Here is a 15,179-nt window from a genome sequence, read left to right on the forward strand (position 1 = left end):
TCATATTTCATTACAAGAAATAAACGTTATTTAGCTAAAATATGATTGAAAGGATTAGGATTTTGCTTTGTAGGCTAATTGTAAAACGTGACTCACTTAAATGTATTGAAGAGGAAATTGATAATAATTCGCTTTGTACGACTAAAAGTTCTCCTTTTAATAATCTGTTTTTATTGTCATAGCACGTTAAAAAGCAAACATTTTAGTTTTGAAAGTTTAGAGGCTATTTACAATGGCAAGATAAGTCACACAGCTATAGGCTTGTGTTTAATCGACATTTCAAACAGAGCGTAAACAATTGAATTTGACATTCTTAAATGCCCACGGGAAGTGAAACACGAGGATTTTGATCTGATAACCCACGCGGATATTTGTAGGGACCTTCCCCATGACGTCCAATCATTTACATTGAATTTATGCCAACAAACGATGGCGACGTGTTGTTTATTTAACCATCAAGCCACGAGAGGCCTTGAGCTTTGCGGTGATCTTAGCGGAAGAAACGCGCTGAAGTAAATCGGAAACTTCGAATAATAGTGAAAGCCTGATGTCACTAATAGCACGCGAATCAAATCAAATTGTTCTGTCAACATTTAAATAAGGATTTAAATAAACGTTGCTAAGTAAGAAATTAGCAGATGCATTAAGGCATCGGCTGGTCCATTATTATGCTAAATCCTGCATATTCGTGTTACATATTATTGTTTTATTTGAATCTGTATACGGGTTCTTAAGAAATCAAGAAATCAGTTTAGAAACCCGCACGTGCGCACAGCCTCACTGCCCTGGTTATTTATAGCCAGGTTCTCCCCCTCCACATGTTATAGCCTCCACGCACCCGCACCAGCTCGCATTCCCCGCGTGACCACACGCTTATTTACGCCGCTTTTAAAGTGTGGAAGATTAAATCCAAACATATACGGAGAGATTCCAACTCATCTCTCCACTCCCTTCAGCTGGTTGTTTGGGTCTACGCCTCTCTGATCCTGTAACTATGATATCTTAATCATGCGTTCACTTCATTGACTGATTCAAGTGCACGTTGGAATCATTTCTATAACAACATGCACTGTAAACCTATAGTCTGACTAATTGTCACCAAGTTCTGATAGTTGTATTTTAGTGCATGCAGCTTCTCAGCGATGGTAACCTGCTTTATATTTTCATAAAAGTGTCTCAGGAGACGGAATTTGTCTGCACTTTGAAGTCAAGTATATGTTACAATATTTCATTACATACACTTTTGCCAACCCATATAATGTGTGTTGTGTTCTTATCTAATAAAGCTTGTTATACCATGTTCATAAAGCAGAGCTTGTGTTGTGTGGGGCTGTTTCTGCTGTTTGAAACAGTGGGGTCGCTCAATGGCTCACACTCATAGACCGAGTTCAGAATTCAGATTTGTTTACGTCTTTTGAAGGGCACAAAAAGGAAAACACTAAACAATATTTGAACACATACCGGTGAACATATGGGGCTAACCAAACGTACTTTGTAATGATTATAGAATGCACAACATGTTTTGAGACATGTGAAACCGTGGCATGCTTTAAGGAATGCTCCTTTCCAGGATGGGGACCACAAGTGGCCGTAGTACCACTTGTGTAGCCGACATGCAAAGCATGTCGGACCGGTGTGTGAAAATGCGCGCAATGCCCGAGCGGGACGCTCCTCGCTCTCCGTCACCTGAAGACATGATTCATTCACCAGCTCTACTTTTACCTCATAAGGCGGCATGAGCGGCCCCCACAGCAGCGGGCGGGACCAGGAACAATGTTCCGGGGGGCTGTGATTACTCGTGATTGGTTGCTCAGTGTTGTGATTGACAGGTCCCCTTCTCCGTCTCTCCTCTAAACTCCGGTTGTTGACACTCTCCAAAAGTCTGCACAGCTCTCAAGGATAACGGAGACATTATTACAACTCGTCCCGCCCCCGTGTTTCCTCCGCTGTCCGGCTCGAGGACGGACAAACCGTCGCACCAGAAGCCCTGGACCGTCATCGTGGAATCCTTGGGTTGTCTTTTGAACTGTTCTTGCTCCCTGCATACTCGTGACACCGTCTCCTTCCTCTCGTTCCTCTTTCCCGAGACCGAGAGAAATGGCAGAGAAGCGGCGAACTCCGTGCACACTGAGTGTCAAGGCACACGCGTTCTCGGTAGAGGCACTGATCGGAGCAGAAAAGAGACGCCGGACGGCCGGAGAGGATGCCGAATCCCCCGGCTACGATGACGGAACTGATGTCGCTGATCTAACAGGGAGCCCGGGGCCGCGAGCCGACAGAACGTGCACCAGTGACCGGGGCAGCGAGGCAGATTGTACAAGTGACGGATCCCGTAAGTAAATCATAATAATGATAATAATAAGTTACTAAAATAAATAATAAATAACAAAGTTCATACAATAGGCCCTTGAAATGGCAACATCAGACTACCAAATATAGCTTATTAGCATCCAATACTAAAGGCTATAAAGTCAAAGTGCCCATGCGTGTTGCATTGAGCTGTACACTTTGTCATTGTTGTTGTTTTCACTGGTAAACAGCTTCATATTGAATAAGCCCTGCGCATTCGATAGCCTACTCTAATATTTTTAAAATAAATGACTGATTTATGCTCTTATAAGAGCATACATTATAAAAAATGTCAGCGAATAGGTATACCTACTCGCTGACATTTTTTACAAGAAGCAGCATTTTGTTTTTCATCAGGATCATGATGCTCTCTTCTGCTTATTGCTGAGAATTCAGTAATACATCGCAAAATATCATATTATAAACCCAAACAATGATAGCCTCTGGTCAGAGCCTCACAGTAGAAATGTGATATCATATCGTGGCCCCGGTCTAGTAAATGCAAAATGTGAGTGGTGCGAGCGTGACCAATGTGAGGCGATTTATGGGTTGTGTTGCAATCATAAACACGCTAATTAGCACCGTATACACGGAAAGGATGCTAAGAGGTCTACAGCAATCTTACAAATTGCGGTTTAAATGTGCTGCACCTTTAAAATGCACTTTGCTGAGGATTTGTATTTGTGTGAGCTCGGCTCGTTGGGCCCATGTCTAATGTCCATACATTTCTAATGGCGAGGCCTGTGTTGAATAGCGCAAATAACAACAGCGGCGAGACACATAAACACTACTATTGTGTCCTGTAAACATATCCTCGATATTAAAACATATTTAACTCCACGATAAAAATCATCATTAAGATTCTACTGGGACTTCAATTTGAGTTCAGTTGTGAGTTTATAGTTAATTTACACATTTTCTTCTATATCATAATATACTATGTTGTATAGAAATAACTGTAGGGTGATCTTAGTTTAAAGACACACACATACAATTCCGAGTTGTCAGTGTACTGAAAGCATGAGTTTAATGAACGTAATCCCATAAGCATTTTATCTCCCTGCAATTAATCACTTGTAGTGTAGTAAGACTCTTTCGTGGGCTTCTGAATTATTTTTTTCATAATTGCTACATTTACTTTAATGGGGCAATTTATAAGATATAGTATTGTAATATAAATATATAATAATGTACTTAATAATATAATAGTTTAAAACATATTTGGGCTATATGTCAAGTGCAAAACGTGCATTATGCATTTTGTCTTGATTATTACATGACTGTGTAATCGGGAGTAGTGCTGTAATGTTTGTGTGATTTTAAAATATCTTGTGTTCGGCATGAAAGCATTTCTATGAGTCACAAGACACAATAGCTCTGCAAGCGACTAATGCTTGGCCTGGATGGCTTTGTTACTCTTAAAAACGTGTTCATCTCGTCTCTTTCCTGCAGCAGAGAGCGAGGACGTACTGCTGGAGAGCCCGCATCCCGCAGCACTATGCACGGCGCCGGTAACCGGCGGCGGGGAGGACACCCGCGTGGACCTGCAAGGATCAGACCTGTGGAAGCGGTTCCACGAGATTGGCACGGAAATGATCATTACCAAGGCTGGACGGTAAGAGCAGGAGGGGAAAAATGATGTGCTCACAGATTGTTGAAGTATGGAATTACATTACATTGGGAAAAAACAACTATGATACAAATATTTACGATAACATATTTATTAATGAGATAATAGTCATGATAATGGCAAACTAGCTATTATTATTATTATTATTATTATTATTATGATTAGGAATCAGTTACTGTGTTGTAAATCCTGATCTAAAGCTGATCTGAAATCTCCAATGCAGATGATTTATTTGGTTTTCCTGTCAGGCGGATGTTCCCCGCTATGCGTGTGAAGATTACGGGCTTGGACCCACATCAGCAGTATTACATTGCCATGGATATAATCCCCGTGGACAACAAGCGCTATAGGTAAAACGCACAAAGCACGCGCACACACTCCATGCCAGTGAAATAAACCTTGTGATCATGAAATACATATTAAAATGATATTTGACAAAAGTCAAAATGAAATTCAAAATTGTGATAGGGATATCAAACTGTACATATAAACTGTAAATATAGTATAGTACAATTATATTCAAACAAAGCTAAAAATATACAGGGCAAGTGTTTGTCCTATAGAACCGGAATGTGACAGTCATTGTCGTTAGCATGTATTCTTAATATAGATTGTTCCTGGGACAACCTACGTTTCTAAATTGTGCAAGACAAGTTCCGTCTCCGCAAATGGCGCTTGGTACCGGACGTCACGGCGGTTTTGCCGTCCCTTTTGGAAATGGCCTTTTGGAGGCCTAACCTCTCCACCTACAAGGTTAAACCACCAAAAGCCGCTGTAATGCAGAATCAAATAGCTCGTTATGCAGCGGCATCAATACCCTCGTCTTTGCACGCAACACTTTAGGTCTATTCAAACTTTCAAACCCGTTTATATGTAAACACATTTTAGCGCCGTGGTGGAGTGATGAGTGACATCCTAGGACATGTTATTCGGTCAGTCCGACAAGATTCCACATATAGTAGGCTGCAGTGCGTTACCGAAATGTGGTGCTCACGTGCACGCGCAACAGAGCTGCAGGCGACAACGCGCCATGGAGGAAGGAGAGTCTGCAGCTTTTTCTGCCAACCAAACGCTTAACAGCAGGTGATGAACACACTTTCAACCAGATGAGCAACTAATTAGGTTTGTTTCTGAAGGCCGTTTGACTTACAGCCTACGATATGTATTCACATCGTTATGTATTCACATCGTTTCACATCGATTGAATTGCATATACCGAAAATAGTATACAAAATAGCTTTAGGCCTGCTTTAACATGTAAGTGGACATTTCACTTGACTGGTGTTTAACATCTTTATAGGCTATAAAATGTAGCACACAAGAAAAATATACTTGATCAGAGGTGTTTGTTTCTAAAAAAATGATATATATGTATACAGTATATACAGTATACAGTATATATATACACTGTACATATTTCTTTTTGGATATAAGTAGCCTAAATATGAATTCTGCAGTGAGTTGAAAGCAGTCCAATCAGATTACAATTCTGAGTTAAATGAAAACTACAACTTTGAAAGTTATTATGTTACATTCCCATGACATTGAATCCTCTCTCTCGACTTTAAAAAAAGTTCTCGATATGATTATTGCTGATCGTTGGTCTTTTTTTCTGGCATTTCTTCCGTTGTGCATGTGAAATGGGGCATAGCAGGATTAAACATTGCAAACTGTTGGGACATGCTGTTCATTCACATCCCCCTGTGTGTACATTTTAAGGTACGTGTACCACAGCTCCAAGTGGATGGTAGCGGGGAATGCGGACTCTCCTGTGCCACCCAGAGTGTACATCCACCCGGACTCCCCTGCCTCAGGAGAGACGTGGATGCGTCAGGTGGTCAGCTTCGACAAACTTAAACTTACCAACAACGAACTGGACGACCAGGGACATGTAAGTGATACTATTATATGTCTGTGATAGTCATGAGTACCTACTTACCTCATTGTGGCCTCTTTAAATAAATTGTATTTTATCCCCGTTATTATATGACTATATAATCCAATATTTTGATTTAAAACTTTTGTTGTAATAACTTTACTACTCTTCGAGAATTCTTTCAAACTGTAAATTATATCATTAAAAGTCCAATATTATAATACAATATAGGCCTGCAACTGACATTTGTTGGATTTTGTAATATTTACAAGAAATATGACGACAATAGAAAAAAAATTACAATTCTCAAAATATTGATGTGCGCAGGTCCATGTATCAATCAATCAATCAATTATGGCATCTCACACAGGTAAACTCAATGTTTAGCTGTGTGTGAGATGCAATAGAAAATAAAAATCAAAGACATATACAGTATATAAAATGTGGAGTAATTTCAAATAACCTTTCAGACAAGCATACAAGACACACACGCTCTGTGTCCAGGTGTGCATGTTTATTACCCAACAATCAGGTTTTAGAGCTGTGAATAGCATGACATGTCATGTAATTTAAGCCTGAAAGAGTAATCTCTCCTTCCCTATTCAGATCATTCTGCACTCAATGCACAAGTACCAGCCACGAGTCCATGTAATCCGCAAGGAGTGTGGAGAGGAGTTATCCCCCGTGAGAACCATCCCTGCTGGGGATGGCACCCGCACCTTAGCCTTCCCCGAGACCGTGTTCACCACTGTCACAGCATATCAGAATCAACAGGTACAGCTGACCTCCACACAACCGCATCTCCTCTTAAAACCAAAGCCGCCTTGGTCTGGTGTGCATTTTAAAGGCAACTTATTCTGTGTGTGTGTGTGTGTGTGCGCGTGTGTTTTGCAAAACAGAGGGGGAGAGAAAGGTCCCGCGGTTTTCCCTGGTGTTTTACTAGATCAACCATGGAAACACTTATTGGGCCGATTGTTAAAAAATGACATTGCTCACTTAAGTTGATCTTATATGTGCTTTTCAACATTGCTTGAGCATCTCATATTTTTTAAATTTTGCAGAGCAAATTTCAGTGCTATCTGTGCTTCAGTGCATCCTTCAATGAAGAAAAGCAAGAGTTTTGTTCTTGATTTTTATACTGGACCAGTCAGTGTGTGCATTAAAGTAGACTGTTAGCTGGGGTTAGCTGGCCCACAACCCATGATGGCTAAAGTCAGAAGAAGGTGGCGATGCCTATAAAAGTCACCTTGGATGTGGGTCACAGAGCTTGACCTTAAACACCACCCACAGCCCCATGGCAGCCCCACAGACATTACGTAACATGCACACACATATAACATCACATACATGTACGAGGAAACAAACAAGTACATCCATGTATTCCCACATATATTAAACATATACAAACAGCACAGTTGGCACCAAACTATGCTCATTAATGCATTTATTAATAGATTGATTAAAATATTATAGACATAGACAATCTTCCATTACACAGTATACGTATGTTATCATAGACTTTGTAATAACAATTTTCTGAGTCTTATTTATTTACTTTTCAGATTACAAGGCTGAAAATTGACAGAAACCCTTTTGCCAAAGGCTTCAGAGACTCTGGCCGAAACCGGTGAGTTCAATTCAACCACAGAGATTTTCACAGTATCTAGTGCATTATGGGTAATGTGGGATGCATGACTGTGTTATATTCTGGCTAGGTTGTGGTTTTTGTCAAAGCTATTTCAGTCTGATTTTATGAGGAGCAAAGCTTTGTATTTATTTTAATTTTTTCTGATGGAAAATGTGCAACAACCTCCAATTAAATCTGTCCTGAATGGCAGAAAGGAAATTGACTAAACTCAACAGACGTGGCAGATATTATTTAGATTCCAGATTATTAAATTTGCTAACTTTAAAGGCACATTAATCCCAGCAACTGCATAGTTCTAGGCACATGCTTTGAGAGGGAAAAATCTAACCTCGGCTGCAAACCTAAATGGAGCGTCAGATTCCAGTCGGCCTCGAGAACATAAACATCAACAGCAAAATAATAAAAGTCAAGGGTGTCCTGAAGAAAATCTGTATAAACACATTTCTAAACATATATAAACACAGCATTAAAACAACACAGCAGTAAAACACCAACGGTCTGCAAACAGCCACTCCCCTGAGGCCTCACAGAAATCATTAGAGAGAGGGGAGGGAAAGGGGGAGAGCAAGGAAAAGAGGAGGAAAAGGAACGTGTGAGACTGAAAATTTGAGAGGGATGAAGGTAGAGAACAACAAACTGCATAACCTTGACAGCTGACCCTATAAAAGTTAAACTCAGGAAGGTCGAAAAATAACCTCCCCTTAAATATTACAGGAAGAATAAGCAGTTTGCTAAGTAAACTTCTGCTCTGATAGGCTGCTTTGGAGCAACCGCTCAGGGCAGCTTGTCTAAATTATCACCGTGGCTACAACCCCGCGGGGGGGCGGACTTTTATCCTCACGCTAACAAGGGGTAACAGAGCATTCGCATTACCCCGCCACAGCAAACCCTCTGCCCCACCTAGAGGAGGAGGGAGACGCAGATCGGGGGGAAGGGGAGTCCCACCTCGTAAATCCTTGCTGCGGCTTCCTGCTCCTTCGTCCTGATTCGCCCGTAAAAGCCGTGTGAAAGCAATTACCTCCGAGCACCCGGCTTGCAGCAGCCAATCGCAACTTGGCGTTTATGCCCCTCATTACCTGCGGTCTCCATGGAGATGGCAAAAGAGGCCCCACGGGCGACTAAGATAGCCGCCAGGTGGTTGGCGTAATGTGAGGCATGCTGGCAGAGAGCGGCTGCAGCTGCATCAGTGACTAACGCGGGGTAGAGAATCAAGCCGATTCAGGGCCAGATTCTCCCCTTCCAAGAACGCTCAGCAAAGTCACCATATTCCAACGGTTCTAAAGATGATCTTGCCAGATTTTCTGTGGTGTGAGGTATTTTTTGAGTATTTGCTCTAAAGTACATCCTGGTCGCACAGATTTCAATAGAGATCAAATCATTGCTCTCCACACCCTATAGGAACAAAAGCGTTAAGCTTATCATTACATGCTGCTATGTGTGGGGTCCCTCACATCTGTTAGGATTTGAAAAATCTTTTAGTGTGGGTCAGCCTTAAAGAAAGTGAAAGACAAGGATGTTCAGTGATGTTGATGTATGTGTGTTAACTTGTGCAGTTATGTGTGTTTTACAGGATGGGTCTGGAGGCTTTGGTTGAGTCTTATGCATTCTGGCGTCCATCTCTGCGAACACTCACATTTGAGGACATCCCAGGCATTACCAAACAAGGTAGAGTTAACTAATAGGAGTTTTCTGGATTTTGAGAATAAATCAAGTCATCGAGCCGAAATGGCACAGTCTTTGGCCCAATCCCAATGTCCCCCCTCACGGACTCGAGGACTTTGAGGCGCAGTCCCGTAAAGTCCGTGAGGGTTCAGGGCTGTCACACTGACAAATCATCGAGTGTTTGAGTCTCTCTCAGACATTTTGAGCCCTTTATGAACCCTTTCCGTAAGTCAGCATACGATGCTGACTTAGCCTAAGGGAATTACCCACAAATCATTGCAATGTGACGTTAAACACGGGGTAACCAGTGGACGCATGGGGACGTAAAAAAAAGTAAATAAAGAGGACGGCTCACGTGTGTTCAGCCTGGAATATTACATGTACACAGAAACATTAAGGGTTAAAGATGGAACAAATAAATAAACATGAAATCAGAAGATATTTATTTATTCATCAAATATTTGATTTAGTCATTGAAGCTGTTTTAACAAAAGCAAGTAAATATATTATCTGAAGTTACCTCTCATCTTGTGAGGAAAGAGCCAGGAAGACGTTGAAATCAGGGAGTACAAAGTATAAAATAAATACACACAATTATACATCATATTTGTGGACGTTGTCAAAGTAACATGATATGTTGCAGCAAAGTGCTGTCCCATTCCTATTTACACCATTTCAAGCCCTCACAGTCTCTCACACTCACCCACTTACCAGGTGAGGTTAGTAAGTCCCTGAGGGTTCAGGGTTTGAGGCTTTAGGGGGACATTGGGATTGGGCCAACGTCTCCCTACCTCCCACCTCAACCTCCTACTAAAGAGGTTTTGCTAAAACGTTTCTTATGTGCTTCTGACAGTCGCACATTGAAATGATTCGCCTTGCCACAACTCTACCTATAATCATAGGTGATGTTTTGGGATGTTTTATGGGCGACCGTGGCTCACTGGGTTAAGAGTCAGTAAGACATGAGGGTTGTCTGGTAACCGCAAGGTCGACGGTTCGATCCTTGGGTGGGATGTGTCATGTGTCCCTGAGCAAGACACTGAACCCTAACGGCTCCCCGGGCGCCTGTCATAGGCAGCCCACTGCTCCCTATATACAGGGATGGGTCAAATGTCCCCCTTACCGGGATAAATATAGTATAAATAACTCAGTACTGATTCAAAACCCTTGCACTCTTTTTCCAAAATTTTAGACCCGCACACCTCATTGGAATCATTTGATGTAATGTTACCTTACATCCCTAGTAAGGTTTGTATTGTACCAAGATACAATACAATTTAAGCAGATATAGGTTTCATTTTTCAATCTTTCTGATTCTGTTTTTATAGGAATCCCAGGAGCTCATGGTGCAATCGGAACGTCTTCTCACCTGCTCTCCACGTCCCCGTGCTCCTCATCTTTCCAGGTTTGCCCTCTCAGCCCGCCTGACTACACCTGCAGCCGACCCACACACCCTCTCCATCGCTATAGCAACCCCCCGGAGTCATTCCCCCCTCCCAGAGGTCCATCAGCTTACGAAGGTGAAGGGTTCTGCGCTCTGCCTCTCCCTGCTTCTCAACTTGGCTATCTATCCAACCCCACCCCGCAGGGCTACGCTGGGCTTCGTCTTCACACACCACCTTACAGCCTGTACGGTTACACATTCCCTCCCTCACCACGCCTCGCAGCCAGCCCTGATAAAATGGCCGCCGCTGCCGCTGCCAATCATCAGAGTGCCTTCCTTGGCTCGTCTCCCAGTGGGACTCTAACGGACGGTCTGGGTGTACTCAGTGGAGGACAGCAGGGCTTCTTGTTTAACTCCCGGACTTTAGGACTGGCAGGTAGCCAGCCGGGAGGTGGTGCCTCACAAGTCACTGCCCACATGGGCTGAATTTGACTCCAGACATCTAGGGTTGTCAAAAGAAAAACCAAATGACACCCTGGAATGGGTGTAAGTTTCTTTTGGTTCAGAAAGTTCTACGAATGAATCATCCATGTGCTGAACAAGCATCAGGCTGAATTGTGGACAAACAAAGAGGAGAGACAGATCATGCAATTGCCTCTGTGGACAAAATAGTTTTCTCCTTTAACTGAAGGGAATATTTTTACCAAGTTCTTATCTCTCAAGTATCTCCTCTAAGATGTGCATGTGCAGCTGCAGTGGCCACTAAAAGGAGAGACTTCCTGCAGTTTGGGATAAGGGGTTCAAACGATGTAACCCAGTGACTGAACTGGAACTGAATATGGATTGGGAAGAAACTGGGCTGGCCCAGGCACCCCAAGCAAGCACTTCAACACCTGGCAGGACGCTCTGAAGCAGTTACTATTATTATCACACAGAACTTTGTTGCCTCCTTGATCTTGCCTACTTTGGATGGAGTTACTGAGCACTACTTTTGAACTTATTTTATAGAACACATTTTGATCGACTAAATTCCTTTTGTCAGATCAATTTGTTATCATTACATGCCTGGTGGTGTTCTCGATCCAGTCATTGGAATAACAAACGTGTGAGCCATCTAGTAAATTGCACTACAGACAGGGCCCTTTCACCACTCAGGCTTGAAAACAAACTATTACACACAACACCAGGAGCCTCTCACATATTGACATGGTGACACCATGGCCATAAGAGACCATGGCAGACGTCCCAGTGACAGTTATGGACCGGCAAGGTTAAAGCTGTGGGAGAATGATGGATGATGGACTAATCTACATCTTCTACGTCTGGCTCGACAGACGTTTTTTTGATGCAGCTGTTTGGATGTCAGGCTGAAGTACATCTTCCCTTGTGTGACACAGACGTAACTGTACATGGTGGCTCTGTGCATAACGAGGGAAAGGCGGGCGGGAGGAGACATGTGTACATACAGGGCTGTGTGACCCTTCGCACTTAAAAACCCTAAAGCACCTGCTTCTGGTCTTTTGACTGGGTCAGGTACGCAACAGCTAACCCTGAACTTGACCTAAAAGCTTTTCTTTGCAAGCACGCGCTATATCAGCACGCTCTTTGCCTGAGGACATTAACATGTTCTGTGACCTTTTTGAGCCAAATAAAATATATCTATTCATGTTAAATGTTCATATGTCATCAATATCTTACTAATTTAAACGATTTCGTTAGGTTTTTTTATTTTTATCAAGGTGTGTGTGAGTGTACAATGCTTAATATTTCCTTGTAAAACAAAGAATGAAGGACAGTATGTTTAAGTGTTGGCAGTCGCGTATGTGCTTGTGGTATTGAGAATGTGTATGTCTGTGTGTGATAAAGCAGTGAAAGACTGGGGTTGCAAACGGCCATGCAAACTAATACCTAAAACTCTGCTGAATTGACTAGTCACAAAGTGCAGGGTGTGGAGTGAATATGGCTGTGGTTGCGATGGTGCGGACATGTGTGAGAGTGTGCACATTTGTGTAACAACAGGTGGTTGAGCTGTGTGAACCACCACCCCAACAACAGAGTCATACTACGTTGCGGAAAGAATATGCAGATCATTTTTCAGAAAGCTGTTTGCTGTCACTGAGGCTTTGCACACAAACTAAAAACTCTAAGAACACAAGACAAAACAGAGACACATTTGTTCTGTACCTCATACCCCAAATACATTCTGAAAAGAAAACAAGACAAGTGCTGCACCTCATCTCTTGCAATAGCTCATACTAAAGAGCCTTTAGCAGTACAATAATAATGTAATACAGGAAATAAACGTTATCAGCTACCCAAAACTATACAGTGTTGTATCTTTATATCATGACTGTGCAATAGAAAGATGATGAAAAACTACAAGTGGAATTCTGAGGAGGTCTAGAACTCCTGAAAACACTCTCAAGGTAGTTAGGGGACTCTATCCAGAATATAAGCATTTACTTTGTGTGTCAGCCTACGAATCCCATTATCTCGATACAAAGGAGCTCAAAACAATGGTATAAGATAAGCCATCTTGGATTCAGCAGACTAGATTCTGGTATTCAATTATATGAGACCATCATGAAGTGTGTCCCCATTTACTTTGGGTTTCTAAGATGCAGGTGATTTTTTTTATTGTCTGAAAGGTGACAAGTGTACGACATGCATCCTGGTGTGCAGTCCAACAGCCCCTACCTCAGTCATCTCCTGTCACTCTGAAGGTGAGAGGTGCTGACGAGAGGAACACATGTGAGGGGGGAGAGAGGACAGAAGGGGGGAGGAGAGCTTATTTTAGAACCAAGGAATGATTGGCTTGTTGTTTCTGAGTGACAGGGGACAGGGTACATCCATACAACACACACACAGGAATACACACAATGTTCGCTGAATCTCCTTCACCCTGTCAATTCCTTTAAAAACCTAGCTTTTCTAGGAGTTATCATGTGACAAGGATATATAAAATCTGCAGAATTTCTGAGGCACACTTTCTTTGTCTGTCCCTATGCAAACAGTATAAATAAATAAATAAATATATATATATTTATTCACACACAGAGTGATTCTCGGCTTTGGTGGGGACATTAACACTTGTGTACGACCAGGTGCCGACGTGACAGATCTGTCACTCTATCCGCCTGAAGGAGGAGGACCGGAGGGGGAAGGGGAGAAGAGAAGGGGATTCAACAGAGAGAAGGAGCAGTGTGTTTCTAAGATTTGTATGAAGTTAAAGCAAGCCTGTTGATGTCAATGGTTTTTCCAACCTACACTCTAAACGTGTAAAATATTGTAAAATACCAGTAAAATACTGGCGGCAGAGACGGCTGGAATTTATTTTAATAGTATCTTCCCGTATATTGAATTACAGTATAGGATATTAGAATAACTTGGTTTTACGGTGATTTTACAGTGTATGCCAGCAAGTTACCGTAAAGTTACGAAGGGTAATAACATCTGCTACTTTTGCACTTAATTCCAACAACAACAAAAAGAAAATGTATTCTTGTATAGAAAATACAAGAATTCATATACAATACAATATTGCCCAATTATTGCTTGTTTTAAGTAGAGCTTTTATCCAATCAGATTTCACCCCTGTGTCTTTAGGTAAGAAGAGAGGCCCGAGGCCCCCTAGAAGTTTAAGTAAATAGGGACGATATTGTTGATCGTCATAGTCTTCAACCAATCAGATCTTTAGTTTGACATGTTGGGCGTATTCTTTGACATGTCAGAGCTTGTAGCTGGCCTACAAGTACGTGATTGGTCAGTGGGATAGCGTGACATGTTGGGTGGTGACAATCCCAATATCTGCTGCCTCTGTCGAGCGGACATTTTCAGCCCTCAAACGCATTAAAACTACTCAAGAAATACAACTGGGGAGACTCGACTCTCATCACTGGCGTCCATGAATCAAGAAGTACGTACAACTGTGTCAAACTATTTATTAACAAAGAAAGGAGGATGGACTTTGTCTTTAAGTGAACAGCAGCTGTGGTAAGTGAAGTGCTTTTGTTTTACATCTGCAGTAGCGTTACTGTGTTCATTTGTCTATGGTGCCGTTTTTATGATATGGTTAATATTGTTCCCTCTGATGTGAATAATATTTGAATGGTCCGTGCTCTTCAGTGTGTGGTGGAATATCTGTTTTAGCGCCGCAGTGTTGCTGGATTGATTTTGACTATATGCATTGTCCGTTAATGACGCACCATCCCGTCATAAACGTATTCATGTATCTGCACTCTGCAGTTAGTGTATTTGTAGGTGTTGAGCTTCATTTTTACACGAAACAAATAGGGGTGTTGACAAAATTCTCGGTTCGGCCGTCTGTTGTCAGAGCACTAGCGGGTGCTTGGACATTTGGTTTACTGTTTGGGCTAAACGCTGTTCCCTGGTCGGTTGCCATGTTGAGTGCAGTGGCTCCACCGAGAGAACATTTCCCACAATTTAAGCTTCTGCATTTTCCAAATGCACTAGTATTATTCAAACGTATTGTTCGGTTCGTAATGCGTACCGAACCGTGAGCCTCGTACCGAACGGTTTAATACGAATACGTGTATTGTTACACCCCTAGAAACAAATAATAACCGTAGCTGTGGCGTCATATTGAGGTTATTAGGAGGTGGTTCAACTG

At 42.2% G+C, this 15,179-nt stretch overlaps 1 protein-coding gene across 1 annotated transcript; it reads left to right on the forward strand.

Moving 5' to 3' along the window:
• Positions 1 to 2,097: 2,097 nt before the first annotated feature.
• Positions 2,098 to 11,035, forward strand: tbx18 (T-box transcription factor 18). Its single transcript, XM_076084675.1, has 8 exons — positions 2,098 to 2,332; positions 3,802 to 3,964; positions 4,228 to 4,329; positions 5,699 to 5,870; positions 6,462 to 6,629; positions 7,418 to 7,482; positions 9,074 to 9,168; positions 10,494 to 11,035. Exons 1-8 carry the CDS (start codon positions 2,098 to 2,100, stop codon positions 11,033 to 11,035), a joined length of 1,542 nt encoding a protein of 513 aa, XP_075940790.1.
• Positions 11,036 to 15,179: the final 4,144 nt, after the last annotated feature.

This window comes from Anarhichas minor, unplaced genomic scaffold, assembly GCF_050575085.1.
Source record: "Anarhichas minor isolate MPS153535 unplaced genomic scaffold, ASM5057508v1 ptg000136l, whole genome shotgun sequence".
NCBI classification, from domain to species: domain Eukaryota; kingdom Metazoa; phylum Chordata; class Actinopteri; order Perciformes; family Anarhichadidae; genus Anarhichas; species Anarhichas minor.

Coding starts and splice junctions, on each gene's coding strand:
- tbx18 (XM_076084675.1), top strand. CDS start 2,098: ATGGCAGAGAAGCGGCGAACTCCGTGCACACTGAGTGTCAAGGCACAC. Junction 5,871..6,461: donor AACTGGACGACCAGGGACAT/GTAAGTGATACT, acceptor TTCCCTATTCAG/ATCATTCTGCACTCAATGCA. Junction 6,630..7,417: donor CAGCATATCAGAATCAACAG/GTACAGCTGACC, acceptor TTTACTTTTCAG/ATTACAAGGCTGAAAATTGA.